The 15,052-nt window shown below is 41.5% G+C and overlaps 1 protein-coding gene and 1 pseudogene across 1 annotated transcript in view; both read right to left on the bottom strand.

Moving 5' to 3' along the window:
* Window positions 1-15,052, bottom strand: part of scarf2 (scavenger receptor class F, member 2) — a 50,778-nt gene that overhangs the window by 22,901 nt on the left and 12,825 nt on the right. Inside the window, exons 2-6 of the mRNA XM_017724833.2 lie at window positions 12,054-12,112; window positions 9,276-9,377; window positions 6,380-6,899; window positions 4,767-4,985; window positions 4,528-4,656 (exon numbers count right to left, since the gene is read on the bottom strand). Of these exons, the coding sequence (XP_017580322.1) occupies window positions 4,528-4,656; window positions 4,767-4,985; window positions 6,380-6,899; window positions 9,276-9,377; window positions 12,054-12,112 (1,029 nt within the window). The remainder of the gene's footprint in view (window positions 1-4,527; window positions 4,657-4,766; window positions 4,986-6,379; window positions 6,900-9,275; window positions 9,378-12,053; window positions 12,113-15,052) is intronic.
* LOC119261905 lies at window positions 3,068-3,246 on the bottom strand (annotated as a pseudogene).

Here is a 15,052-nt window from a genome sequence, read left to right as displayed (position 1 = left end):
AAAGCCTCTACAGTTTCACCCTGAAGCCCAGCTGCTCCCAAGCTGTCGCAATGACTCTGCAATTGTAGCACTTTCATTCAAATACAGCTTATAAACTGTAAGTTCAGCAGCGTCAAATTTTGGGAGAGTCTGGTCAACATAAATGATGAACTAACCTAACTTTGTGTAAATAGAGCACAATATAGAAATATGTCCACATATGCAGTCGAGACTGACGCGGCTTTTTTCTGAATTTCTACAAACACCATTTCATTTTATAGTAAATTAGTTTGGGCTGGTTTATGTTTATGAACAGACGCCTACAGATCAACACAGTAAAGGAGCTCATCTGTGATCCTGAGTTTAAAGCCAGTTTTTATTCAACTTGGAACTAAGTTGTAAATAAATCTAAAACTGAAACTTTGCTTGTGTGTAAAAAGTGATTTCAGAGCCACTCGGTTCTCCCTGATGGAAACTGTTTACCTTCAGTGTTTTGTGCTTCTGATCATTTTAATAGACGTCAGCGTCACTAATTAATGACGTTCTATTAAAAGACTGGTTTACCAAGAGAGACGCTGGAGGACTTTCACCTATAATGAGTTGATAAAGCAAGAGTCTTGTTACAAAAATGATAATCAGAGCCAGAATTACTCTTTTAGTACTTTTACTTTGAAGGCAAATACTTTAGTACTTTTACTCAAGTAGAGGTCTAAAGGGAGGAACTTTTACTGGAGTAATATTTTACTGTGGGGGTCTCTACTTTAAGCCAAGTACATGATTTGTGTACTTCGTCCACCTCTGCATATCAGTATCCAACATGTAAGGATTTCACAAGTACTCAGTAGTTTAAACAAGCAGTACCAAAGAAATCACTGGAACTGCAACACACAAGAAAAGCATTCTCTTCTTTCTCCTCACATGACTCAAGAGTAAGTTCACCATCAAAGATTTTTACGACTTGAGTGATTAAATTTAGGAGCCATTACAGTCAAAATCATTTGGGCTCTGGCCTTTCGAGGAAAAATGTTGCTTGGCAAGAGAGGGCAACAGTTCCCATTCCCTAACGTTTAGAAAAGGCGTTCCTTTATGAAATACAGTGCGGTTCTAGCATGTGGTTTTGGCCAAATGAGCATTTCAGTAGATATGAGTAGATGTGATAAAAAGCAACCGGAGAAAGAAAAGGAAAGGGCTGTTTTGCAAAATTCTTTTAAAAGGCTTTTAATGAAGTCTAAATCCATTTCATCATTCAAGGAATCTGGCCGATAAAAGTTCCAGTCAGGATGTTTCACATTTGTCACAGCTGACCGTTAGTATAAGCAACTCTATCTGTGATTTGCTCAATATTTATCAAGCACCTGTTTTTCATCTGCAATGTTGTCATGGCTGCGTCAGTTATGAACATAAAGACTGAGTAAATTAACAATGATCACATGTTATTTAGCAAAAAACATCCTCATTGAGGTCTTAATCTGTTAATTATGTACTGACTTGCATCAAAACCACAAGCATCCACAGCCCTTCCTGGAATGCAGTGTTCCACGCCTCTAGAGCTCAAACACATGTTCCAAAATATCAACAATCTTCTGAAGTACAGGGATTCTAAAAAGCCAAAACCTCCAGGGTTTCAAGAAAAGCAAAAACTTTCAGGAGCGCTGGGAAAACTTACAGGGATTCTCTAGGATGTTGAGAACTTACAGGGATTCTTTAGCGAGGTCAAAAAAATAAAAAATAAATCCCCAAAAACTCCAAAGATCCTACAACAGAATAAAAAAAAATTATTTATTCTAGAATGTCAAGAACCTTAAGGTGACACTGACTGAGCAAACCTCAACAAAACAACATGGCAGTTGTTTTAGTATGTTTAGAAAATGAACTTAGAAGCCAAAACAACTGTGTGGAATAACATTCTGGAACAGACCGTTTTTAGCACTCATTTATACGGAGTCTGATACCATACTGAGTAACGTACTTAGCATAAATGAGTGCAAGCTACCTTAACTGTCCAATCACTAAACTCGAGCTTATATTAAATACTGTGAATTAGTTACCTAGGCTATATTAGCTACCGTGGATCTAGTAGCACTGTAGCGGAGATCAACAGGATTGAGACCATTATTAGTCTCAACATCCGGAGAATTCGACCTTTACTCTCTAGAGAGGCCACACAGGTACTCGTTCAGTCTTTAGTCATCTCTAGACTAGATTACTGTAACTCCCTTCTGGCTGGTCTTCCAATGCGTACCATCAGGCCCCTGCAACTGATCCAGAATGCTGCAGCTCGACTCGTCTTCAACCTTCCTAAATTCAGCCATGTCACTCCACTGCTGCGTTCCCTTCACTGGCTTCCTGTAGCAGCTCGCATCAGATATAAAACCCTGATGTTGGCCTACAAAGCCAAAAATGGTCCATCTCCTTCCTACGTGAGATCAATGGTGAAAGCTAGATCCGTACCCAGAGACCTTCGTGCTTCAAGTACGCCTCGACTTGACCCACCATCTTGCAGATCACAAGGAAAACATGCCTCCAGACTGTTCTCTGTCCTGGCACCAAGGTGGTGGAATGAACTTCCCCTAAGTGTCCGAACAGCAGAATCACTTGCTGTCTTTAAACGACGTCTGAAGACCCATCTCTTTTCACTACACTTATCTAATCACTAACACTGTCTATTAAAGATCTTCATCTCTTTTATTGTTCACTATATTACAAACTTTTTTCAGCAGGTTTAGTGTTGTGTAGACTCTGTATTGAGTTGTAGGTATTTTTCTACTTGTTGTATTTGTTTAGGTCTCAATGCATAGATAACTTCAGGTAGCAATTTAGAGCAAAGCTCTTTAAAATTATGTCGACCTTTATTAACATGAGATATTCTGAAGTAATGACAAGCACTTTTGTAAGTCGCTCTGGATAAGAGCGTCTGCTAAATGCCATAAATGTAAATGTAAATGTAAATTAGTCCCACAGTGGGAAAAATTCACCTCCTCAATGTAACCCATTCATGCAATGAAACACCACATACACACTAGGAGCAGCTGGGGGTTAGATGCTTTGCTAAAGGGCACCTCAGTCATGTACACCCATAACTACCCCAAGGAGGCGCACCATTCCTGGAGGAACTGCAATACCAGGTCGATGTGTGGAGCAGATGGAGCAAGCCCCTCTTCCTAAAAATCAATGTAATATATAGTCCTCATATAGAGGATGTATCAGATATTAAACTGAGAAGAACAGATACTACACTTGATCTTAGCCAAAGGGCCGAGAAGCGAGAAAAGTGGATCTGTACAGTTCTAACTATGAATCATAGTTTTGAACCCCAATCTGTCTCTTTCAACACCTGTTTGTGTAGCACAGTGACACATGTGAAGTACTGAAAGAATGGGGGAGAACTTTGTGGAACCGTGTGAATGCTGAAGAACATTCTAGAACAGCCTGGATGTTAAAGAACATTCCTGAACAGCGTGAATGGGAAAGAACATTCTAGAATAGTATAAATGAGAAAGAACATTCTAGAATAGTGTAAATGGGAGAACTCGGGAAACCTTTGTAGAAAATTGTAAATGGGGAGAAAATTCTAGACCATGAAATCGGAGAACTTAACCATTGGAACAGTGAGAACATTTTAGAACCCCATGCATGAAAAGAATATTCTCAAACAGTATGCAAGGGAGGCACTCTAGAATAATGTACATGAGGAAAGAATATTCTGTGAATTGGGGAGAACATTTTAGAAGAGTGTGAATGGGGAAAGAGCTTTCTAGTACAGTGTGGAGGAGAAGCACATTCTCAAACAGTGTGAATGGAGGAAAGGGGGAAAGCACATTCTAGAACAGTGTGAATGGAGGAATGGGGGAAGCATGTTCTAGAACAGCATGAATGGAGGAATGGGGAAGCATGTTCTAGAACAATGTGAATGGAGGAGTGGGGGAAGCATGTTCTAGAACAACATGAGTGGAGGAATGGGGAAGCACGTTCTAGAACAGTGTGAATGGAAGAATGGGGGATGGACATTCTGAAACAGTGTGAATGGAGGAATGGGGGAAGCACGTTCGTTCTAGAACAGTATGAATGGAAGAATGGGGGAAGGACATTCCGGAACAGTGTGAATGGAAGAAAACATTCTAGAAATGGGGATAGACCCCAACATTCAAACCCAGATATAAGATAACCCATTGCAGAATGGCAGAAGGTTCAGGTATTCTAGAGATTGTTCAGTGGTGAAACCCTCCAGAGATTCTAGATGTGCAAAGACTTTCAGGTCACCTTCAAAATCATCAAGGAATCTCCACATTGATAAAAAAAAAAAAAAAAAAAACTAAAATAGCAAAATATCCTCAATGATTCGAGAACGGCAAAATACTGGGGGGCTACCACTCACAGTAACTAGGGCCAACCTGCAACCTAAAGCTACATGTCATGCACACATGAATATGAATGATAGCCGCTTTTTTCAAGTTTAACTTTCCACCATTCTAACATTTGCGTGAAAAACATTCACCACTGTGAGTTACAGCTAAATATTCAACCTCAGAAAGTTAATAATAGACTTACTAGGTCCCGTAAAAGCCTGGATCACACAAGCACTCTCCTGTAGCGAAGTGGCAGTCGCCATTAAAGCAGTGGCTGCAGTCATTCGCACAGTTATCCCCATAAGTGCCATTGGGACAGCGAACCTCACAGCTACAGGGTGAGAGGGATAGGGAGAGGGACAGAGGTCAGGGAATATGTTGCACTATGATGAGAACAGCTATTTAATATGAAATTAACCACAGCATCATTTGAAGTCCTACCGATCTCCGATCCAGCCAGGATTGCAGTGAGAGCACTTCCCGTTGATGCGGTCACAGTAGTGACCGTCTTTGCATGGTGGACACTCCTCTTTGCAGTTCTCCCCAAAAAAGCCCGGAGCACACATCTGGTCACATTTGGTGCCGTTCCAGCCTCTCTCACAGGTAACACAACGTCCTTCCGTGACCTTACACGGCTGCTGACCCTTACAGTGACCACACCTGGGGGAAGTCAAGGGAGCCATTATCTTTCTTAAATCATTAATTGGCAGGAAAACAAAGAGAAAACAGGTCTCCATGCCTGCTCAGTCTGGACGTCTTGTTAATTCTAGTGTTTGTGTAATGTAGGTGTCTTTTATGTCCGCTTATGCTGCTTGTGTAGATTCATGAGTCACAATTTAATCAATTGAAATTGAACTTAATTTTTTACCATTTTGATCTTTTTTTTTCTTCATCTTTTTCCCTTACAAGCTGTTGTTGTTGCTGCACAACTTTAAGAATACTCGATAAGGATAAATGTAAATGACCTCTCTTCTGTTTTTCATTGTGCCTCACTCAACAAAAATGGTCCCATCAGAATCGAAGGAGCTTCACACTTTCTGCAGAACAACTCAGAAAAGAGAACAAAGGATTGCTGAGCAGCTGCCCATGGCTTTATTCAAATGCAAAGTTATAAAAATTTCACCTTAAGCAGCAGCTTAGTGAAAAACAAATGTATAACTTTCTCTTTTCCCAATGTAGTCAATCACACACACACATTATCTAAGCCACTTATCCTTCTGGGTCACTGCACAACCTATCCAAGAAGTCAAAGAAGGCAGGAAACACCCTGGACAGGTTGCCAGTCCATTGCAGGGCAGAGACACAGATGTACAGTCACACACACTCACACCTAGGGGCGATTTAGTAGGTCTTCGGACAGCGGGAGGAAACAGGGAGAACACACAGAAAGGAGCCTGGTCGCCTGGCCGGGGAATCGAACCCCGTAACAGAGTGAAGTACTGCGCCACCATCAATCATACTGATAAAAACATACTGTTACTTATGAAAACGATCAAAATGCCTAAATTACTAATTAAATTATTTATTTGCCACATCAACATTACCATTAAACACTGAATTTACTTTTTTCTGTCGTTTTATTTTAGTTCAGTTTGAGTTGAGTGGGACTACATTTGGTGCTCTGATGATGTCAGATCTGTCAAAGTACCAATCAGGGATGGCTGTACATCAGTAACTTGCCTCCCTCTCCCTCACATAGTGTGATCTCCTGCTCAGGAGTCTCAGGAATTTAGGCATTTTGGTAGTTTTTATATATACCAGTTTCTTTTGATAAGTCTCACCTTGTGCATTAACAAAATAACTGCATTAAAAAGCCATGGCCATAAACTTGCTCAGCAATACTTTGTTCTATTATCAGAGCTGTTCTGCAGAGAGAGTGTGAAGCCTCTTTTTTTTTGTTATTTATTTGTAAATTCAAATTTATTCAGTCATTTGTACTACTTGTAGTTTGAATTGTCCTTTTATATAATGGCTTAATTCACTGAAACAAATTTCTTGTACACACATGAGTGTACTTCTTAGTTTTGACTCTGACTCTCCTTTCCCTTGCTTACTTGTTCCTGCAGTTCTGACCGTAGAACCCGGCCGGGCACGGCTCCCTGCAGAACTTGCCCCTGTAGCCCGGCTTGCAGGTGCACGATCCGTCTGCCTGGTTGCACTTCCCGTGGGCACACTGGCAGTAACGTTCGCAGTTGGCCCCCCACAGCCTCTCTCGGCACTGGCACCGGCCGGTGAACTGCTCACATGGCGAGCTGTTACAGCTGCACTGAGCTCCGCAGTTGCGCCCGTACCAGCCGGGGCTGCAGATGCAGCGACCTGCGCTCTGGTCACACACTGAGTTGATGCTGCAGTAGCAGTTGTTGCTGCAGTGCGGCCCCCAGAAGCCCGTGTGGCACGTGCACTTGCCCGTCTCCTGGTCACACTTGCCTTTCTGGCAGGGGCATGCTTTCTCGCAGTTCTCACCCCAGCGGTTGGGGTGGCACGTGCACTTGCCCGTCACGTCGTCACACTTTCCGTTGGGGTGGCATGTGCATTTGCCCTTGCAGTCAGGACCCCAGAATTGTGGAGGACACTCTGAGGAGTTGGAGAGAAAGGCAGGAAATAAACAGTGATTGAAACTGTTTACATTTTGATGCTGTTGCAACAAAATCTCAAATGAAAACTTTTTAGGGGAGGGAAAAAGAGTTTGTAACTTTGAATGGAAGTTAATGGAACAAGACTTTTTCTCCTGAGTAAATTAGAATAATTTCTGTTGTTCCACCCATTAAATTCTAAAACATTGAAAAGAATCGCTGCTATTTTCAAATTCTATAAAAATATGAAAAATAAAAGTGGACATGCAAGATTTTGTTCCAAAAGCAACAATATAAAGCTGCTGGTCTATGAGAAACACCTACTGTGTACCTTCACTCATTGGCCATTTTATCAGAAACACCTACCATATAGAACTCTGAATTTATATTGTAAGTTTGTCATCAGCGACGCTCCCATATAATGAACTCTGTATCTATATCTGGATTTTATCTTTATCTCTGTTGTTGGAAGAAAACCCTGTATCTCCAAAATGACACCTTTATGGGAAATGGGAAAAACCTACCTTACTTTTAATGTATGTCAATAGAAACAGACTTTCTCCAAGTCCTTTTGAAGACTTACACACAATGTAAAGGACCACAGGCTTTTTCAAATTATGTCAAAAACTGAAAAACAAAAATGGAGATACAAGGTTTTGCTCTGACAGCAACAATATGGGGAAAGTCAATAGCATTGATGTGGTAAAGAAACTTGTTCCACAGGTCATATAATATGTCGTAGAGGTCTGCATAAGGTGGGCTTACCCACAGGTCCTGTGTGAACGCCTAAAAAATTAAAGATTCGTTTTGAATCACCGCAGTTTGTCACGATTGGCCCCTCCCAGTCCGGTCCATGTGTTTGTGTCGTTTTGGTTTAGCCCGCGTTTTCTTTGTTCTGGCTTTGTAGTCCAGCCCCCTTGTTTAGTGACTCCGCCCCTGATTGTTTCCACCTGTCCCTCATCAGCCCTGTTGTATTTAAGCCCTTGTCTTTGCCCCTTGTGTTTGCTGGTCTTTGTACTGTTTGCGTTTGACCTGTTTGATGATCGTGTTGATTGTTTGATTCTGGTTTGCCTGTCGTGTCTGCCCCCCATTCTATCTGTGTTAGCTCTATGAGCCTGGACCGTTTAGACGATGACCCTGGATTTGCCCTTAATAAACGTCGCTTATCTCCGCATATGCGTCCACCTCCTCGCTCCCCGGCGTTACACAGTTATTGCAGGTAAACAGCCAACAGGTTGCAGGCTTGTGCGAATGGGTATCATGGCTGGCTGAGTTTGGTGGGTTTGGTCAATTATTGTCTGCTGAACATTAAACAGGCTGGTAACATATGAGCTGCAAGTGTGTTGCAGAGAGAAACACATTAGTCACAAGCAGCAAAGTAGAACATCCAGTAAATAACATATGCACATAATTGAACTGATTCTTTCCACGAAAATGGGCTTTTAAACCTGTGTCGCAGCATCTGTTTAGGCTTTAAACTTATTTTGGCTGACTTGTAGTCGTCTTATAGAGTAATTAGCTAATATGTAATGTTGGCACAGATAAAAATAATGCCAACAGCAAAGCCAAGCTGCTTCGCTATTTTTATGCTGCCCACCTGCTGCATGTGATGTGATGCGCATGTGCAAGTTATTTGTGCTCATGGATGTATGGAGGCTCTGCCGTGTCACAAGCATAAAACGGCCTACACAGGTGGGAGTGGATGAGAACCACGTGCATAGCCCGAAGTAGGTGGGTGCATGTGAGCCTGGCACGTGGTAGAAGCGGGTAGGCGCAGGCAAAAATGTCACTGGGTTTTTCAGGTGGGAGTGGATGTGATTAGTGGTTCAGTTGGGCGGGGGTGAGCATTAACAATGGCCCATGCAGATCTCTGTTCTCTCCTTTGTAGGTTTATAATCAATTGTAGCTTGTAGCAGCACAATTTCTCAGCGGTAGTGCCTTTCCACTAATGGACAGGGTTTAGAGGGGCTCACCTACAAGCTAGCTGTTTCTGATAAAATGGCCAAAGCCTTCACGTAGGTGTTTCTACCAATCTGCTGCTGCATTTCAGGATATTTTCGAAACATTAAGGATTAAAGATTAAGCATAAAGGCTTAAGGAGGCTATGAACTTGCACCCATTTATCAGATAAGAATAGCATCTTCCAATTATAACTGTTCATAAGCATGCCATGAGAGACGTTCCTGCAGGTTTTCTGAATGCGTTGCTGTTTAACTAAAAATGCAGCAAAATAAGCTCAACAAACAAACTTTGAAGAAATTTAGCTTGAGCTGTTGTGAATGCAATGGCTAGTGTTATGGTACATCCATCTTCATGTGCTAAAGAAAGCCAAAAATGTCGGTGAGGAAGGAGGTCGTAACACAAAATGGCCTCTTACTGGTGTCACAGCTGGCTCCGAAATATCCATGACGACAGCGGCATTCATTTGGCCGGACGCACACCTCATTCTCCTTGCAGGTGAAATTGCCCTCACAGAGAGCTGTTGATAAAAAAAATGTGATGGGAATAAGACGCAACAGACTACTGTTGTCGGATAAGCAAATAAATCATCACTGAACAAAGTTTTTAAACCTCGTGTGGTGTTGGGGTCTGTGGGACCCATTTCCAATGTTTACCACAAGAAAGAATCATTGTTATTTCATTATTAACGATTTATTATTATATCAAACCCAGATTACTTGGCATTTGCTCATTTTCTGTGAAGGACATATACAATTTTTGGTGTCTTCACACTGTTCACCCCTCACACACTTATATTACACATGTGAAGTTGTGGTGAATCAGTGGGGAGTAAAAGTGTGGAGGTGCTATGTCCTTCACTCTGTTCTCCTCCTACATGGCCTGCTGTTAGTGTGTGTGTGTGTGTGTGTGTGTGTGTGAAGGTGGACAACATGGACAGGCTGCTGACTGGCTACAGCTGCTAAAGGAGAACCCTATGCTGGCCACTTGTTATAATTTAAACATCTGGCATTTTTACACAAAGTGTTTTGGCTGTTTTGCTTTTAAAAACAATGATGCAGTGGGTCCACCAGACCACTGAGTAACAACATCAACACCACACAAGGGTCAAAAAAGTAAACACACAGCGTTATTAGAATACTTAAGTGTTGAGATAACAACACATTTTACAGTATCAGGCACCTGGTGAGCACTTCTGATTAAGATTACTTCACAGGGATTTAAAAATATTCCTGTTTCTGCATAATTACATCACTAAGATGTAAACAAAGTCTGAGTGGTTTGAGAGGAAGTTTTAGGTCTGTTTTAGAGGAAGGGGCAAAGAATGCTTGGTTTTTTTTAGAGAAAGTCAGAATTGTTCACAGTGTGGCGATAGGAAGCAGACGTCTGAAGTGCTTAAGGCCGTCAAAAGCTCCCTCACAGAAAGCTTATACATGAAATGGTTATGAATATTCAGCCTGATGACTGAGACACTGTTTAAAAATAGTTCTGTGAAAAGATTTAGGCCTATTTGGTGTGGAAAACCATGTCCAAAAGGTTGCAAGGGTTAAAAAGTTGCTTAACATATTAGGCACAGATCTACAAATCGGTATGCACATTTACACAGTTGGCCTTAGATTAAATAATATGTTTCCCATATGATTTCTCCGATTTTTCTTTTTTATCCTGTCTTATAGTCACTCTGCATCTGTAAAACAGCTTATCAAAGAACTCATTTTCAACATTTGAGAAACCATGTTTAATATAAAATATTTTTAGAAGGTTTAATTTAGGAATTTGTATAAAACAGATTCATGTTTACTTTGTATATCATTAATGTCACACTACATTTAAAACATATGCATTTCATTAAAGTGCTTCTTTGGGTCGAGGCTCATCAGAGAGGAAGCATCTCAAGGCATGAGAAGGTGAGTCCACACTTGCTCACTATATGCTATTCATTTATTCATAATTTTGTTTATCAGACAGCACATATTGCATCTCTGTGTCACTGGAGTTATGTGCATTAATGGCTGGCAAGGAAACTTTTGTAAAAAGAATGCCATGTATCATTTTTATTACTGATTTTAAATAGTTGCACAAGGTCACCTGACCACCAATGAGGCAGCCAATTTACAAAACCCTCAATTTTACCCAGAATATCACTGGAGTCACCGTCACTGGTGTTACACCATATTCGTACAACACCACTCACTGTAAAACTACGACTGGAAATAAGTTCTCCTTTTTGCATATGTGATAACGGGACATATTAATGGACATATTTACATTCATAAGTTTAGGGATGATAGAAATTGCTTTTTTAAAAATGCATCCACCTGACTTCCCACATCAGATGGTGAATGACCCATTCCTGATGCAAAGCTTTTTCAGATTTAGCACTAGTTTACCTTTATCAGCATTACATATGAAACCTCTGAGACACATATGTTCACAGGTCGTTTTGGCTAGTAGGTATTTTCATGGTAGATGTGACCCCTGGTTCCCACCACCAACACTGTAAAGAATTCTCTACAGCTTTCTCTACAATGAGCCATTTCACATAGTGAGGTAGGCATGCATAATACTAACTAACAGTGCGTTTGTTAATTAGCTTCAGTGAAAAACTAAAGAAGCAAATTTTAGACACCAAACACATCTTTGCTGATAGACTACAATTGAGATAAGAGGTTGCTGTGTAAATGTGATTTCTTGCTGAATGATCACGCTAAAGCCACTCTGGGATTTCCACTTCAATACTTTCTCATTGATTCCAGGAAAATGAGTGTTGCTTGTTTTGCATTCCATGTAAAACCACAGCATGAGTCAAAACGACAGAACGTTTGATTCCATTATCCACACAAATAAAACTACGCTCTTGGGAGTATTTATTTGAGGTGCTATATGCCAGACTGATGGGAATATGACTAGAAGGTTCAGTGTCAGGCCTGCATGTTGCTCTGAAATCCCTGATGGTGGTTTCCATCACACGCCTTTAAAAATAAAGATGGCAAAAAGGGTTCTCCGAAGCGATGTCACGAAGAACCCTTTTTAGTTCCCTAAACGAGTATTTCAAAGAACAATATTTGTCAATACATGACTGTGAAGACTCTGTTGAAGGCAAAGTGGCTCTTAAAACATTTCTCTTAAGAGTGTACACATAACGCAAAATATAAATGAAACATATAATGGAAAATATAATGAAAGTGGTTCTTACGTGTTAAACACTCATCTCCTTGCTGTCCCCAACCACTGCAGCACACAAACGCTGGTGTCCTACAGAGAGAGAGCACACGGTCAAGCTTCTACATACATGAACTTCATGCTTAAGCCCCATATTTTACATTGTTAATGCATTTCTTAAGGTCCACTTACAAAGTCTGTGTGGTTTCATGTAGCAAATAAGTCACAACTCTTAATTCCTTCATTCATGTGACCATTGTCCAATCTCTTTTCATGTCTTAAAAGTAAACAGGATGTTTTTGTCACTGGCCTTTCAAAGCAGACGCATGTAAATGACCTCTGTTCTGATTGCCCGGTATTGAAGTTGTGAAGAGTGTTTCAGTAATTCCAGCTGAAAGACTCTTTACAACAAAGTAAGCACACACACACACACACACACACACACACACACACACACACACACACACACACACATATTATCTAAGCCACGTATCCTCCTGGGTCGCAGGGTGTGCTGGAGTCTATCCCAGCGGTCATTAGGCGGAAAGCTAACTGGGCACCCTGGGCAGGCCGCCAGTCTATCACATCACTTGGGCCAATTTAGCATGAATTCACCTGGCAGCATTTCTTTGGCCTGTGGGAGGAAACCCACGCAGACACGCAGGTCCACGCAGGACCCTGGTTCCCTGGCCGCGGGATAGAACCCAGGCCTTTGCTGTGAGACGGCAGCGCTACCCGCAATGCTTTAAACAAAGTACAGTTCGTATTCACTTTACTGCTGAGAATACACAAACATGTATTCATGGCACGTTTCACAGCTCAGGTGTGTGTAATCAGCTTTCGCTTGGTTGGTAGTTTTTGCTCAGAAAAGTTTTCCAACTTAAACAGAAGGAGATCCTGTGGGAACACCAAGTTTTAAAAAAGCTGTGTGGGTGGGAGGGTCCACATCAGCCTTGTGCTTGTTGAAGAGAACATACAAACTGTACACAGAAAGGACCCTGGTTGCCTGGCTGGGGAATAGAACCCAGGCCATTCTTGCTAGCCATTATTACTGTGGCAATGCTTTAAAGAAAGTATAGTTCTTTTTCACTTTACTACTGAGAACCCACAAACATGGAATGATGGCATGTTTGACAGATCAGTGATTTGTACTGTATTAGCTTTGGTTTGGTTGGTACCTTTTGTTTAACAAAGTTTGGAAAACTTTATCAAAACTTTTGAAAAAGTTTTGATAAAGCTGTGTGGGTGGGAAGGGCCACATCAGCCATGTGCTACTTAAGGGTAAGACGCATCTAAGCTTTACCCAAGATTAGGACACCCTCCCCCCAGTTTAAATCGAAAATGGAGGTGAGTCATTTAATGGACATGGGAATGTTACTCATAGGACATACTTTGTACATTGTGTGCCCACAAGAGCAAAATAAATCTAACCGGAAAGGAAACAAGATTTGTCTACATGCTATCGTTTTAAAAACAAAAAGTATGGATAATTCTGCTTTCCACAATATACTGACCCATGCAATATACTCTATTTCCATTCAGCGGTACACCGAGAGATTTGCCTTCAGTGCTGCTCACGAGCGAACACAGCTCAATGTCAGCATCAGCAGACGCTGCTGTGCCTCTGACCTAAATTCTTTTTGTCCCTGAGTGATCTTAGTGTAGGTCTCATCATTCATGTGGTTCGCACGGAATATTCGAGATGCCTGGGCACCATCTGTAGCGTCTCTCAAATACGATGGCAGATGCTTCAAATAACACCCACATACAATCACACGCGTAAACACAGATGCTCATAGAGAAGCACACATGCACACACAGAAAGCGCCTGTTCCGCTCAGTGCTCTCTCTCTCTGTTAAGCAGCTGACATGCAAGCTAAACATGCCGTTTGAAGTGACGGCCTTGGGAGATCATGCGACATGGAGCCATGGTGAAAGAGCGGTTCAGAAGAAGGCCACATCCTGATGCGATTACTTCCACCACTTGCTGTCCCAAACCTCGATTATGAACAGACTGGGTGAAATGAAAAAAGCTGAGACAGGGGGTGGAAGAGAGAAGCCAGACAAAGCAGCAGACTGGGGTTGAGGACAAAGATCCCAAGAGGAGCACTCACATGGAATCATTCAGCCTTTCTTGTTTCATAATTCATCTTGTATTTACGTGGATGGGCTATCTACCACGGCTACGAGTGGCTGGTCAAAATGAAACATCACATTCGTTTATCAGAGCTGGAAATGGGAAAGATGCACCAGCAAGACATGTGAAAATGATTAGTATTCAAGACGGCACTGATCCCATACCAGGTTTCAACATTGGAACGATCGTTCTGGACTGGATGTCACAGAGAGGGAATCCAATCCAGTCCTGTAAGATGTATTCTGAAACACCTCACACTCATATTGTGTGATGTGATGTTGTTAGCTGTGAATGTCTTTCTGTAGTAGAGTGTTTGAGCATGACTTTTAGATACTCACTCTAAGTCAGGCATGTCAAACCGGGGACCTTCTGGGCCAAAGCGCTGCCGAGATTAGTGTTTACCCTCATCTAACACTCTGAATTCAGTTCAGGAAGGCCTTGCTAATTAGCTGATGAGACCCTGAACGAGGTGTGTTTAATGAGGCAGTGTACTGAAGTTTGCTGTGTTTTGACCTGCTATGACTCGAGCCTGACACGTCTGCCCTAAGTGACGTGCTTAAAATTATTGAATTTTCTTTTAGGTCTAAGTTGAAGACCCTTGTCGAGCCATCTGCTTGGATTGTGACTGCTAATTCTCAGTTACAGCCAGGTCCATACGTATTTGGGCAGTACTGCAATTTTTGTACTTTAGCCTCCAAACACCATTACAAATTGAAATTAAGCAATCAAATGTGGTTGAAGAAGACGTTTAGCTTTAATTTGAGGGGTTGAACAAAGCCATTTAGCATTTACAGCCAATTTTTACCATGTCTCTCCATTTTCACAGACTCAAAGTTATTTAGACAACTGCCTAATAAGCAGACTAATTAAAACGTCTAGAGTTGATTCCAAGAGTT

The sequence above is a fragment of the Pygocentrus nattereri genome, chromosome 20, assembly GCF_015220715.1.
Source record: "Pygocentrus nattereri isolate fPygNat1 chromosome 20, fPygNat1.pri, whole genome shotgun sequence".
Taxonomy (NCBI): domain Eukaryota; kingdom Metazoa; phylum Chordata; class Actinopteri; order Characiformes; family Serrasalmidae; genus Pygocentrus; species Pygocentrus nattereri.
The sequence above is the reverse complement of the archived record's forward strand: the minus strand, read 5'-3'. Positions and strand labels throughout refer to the sequence as shown.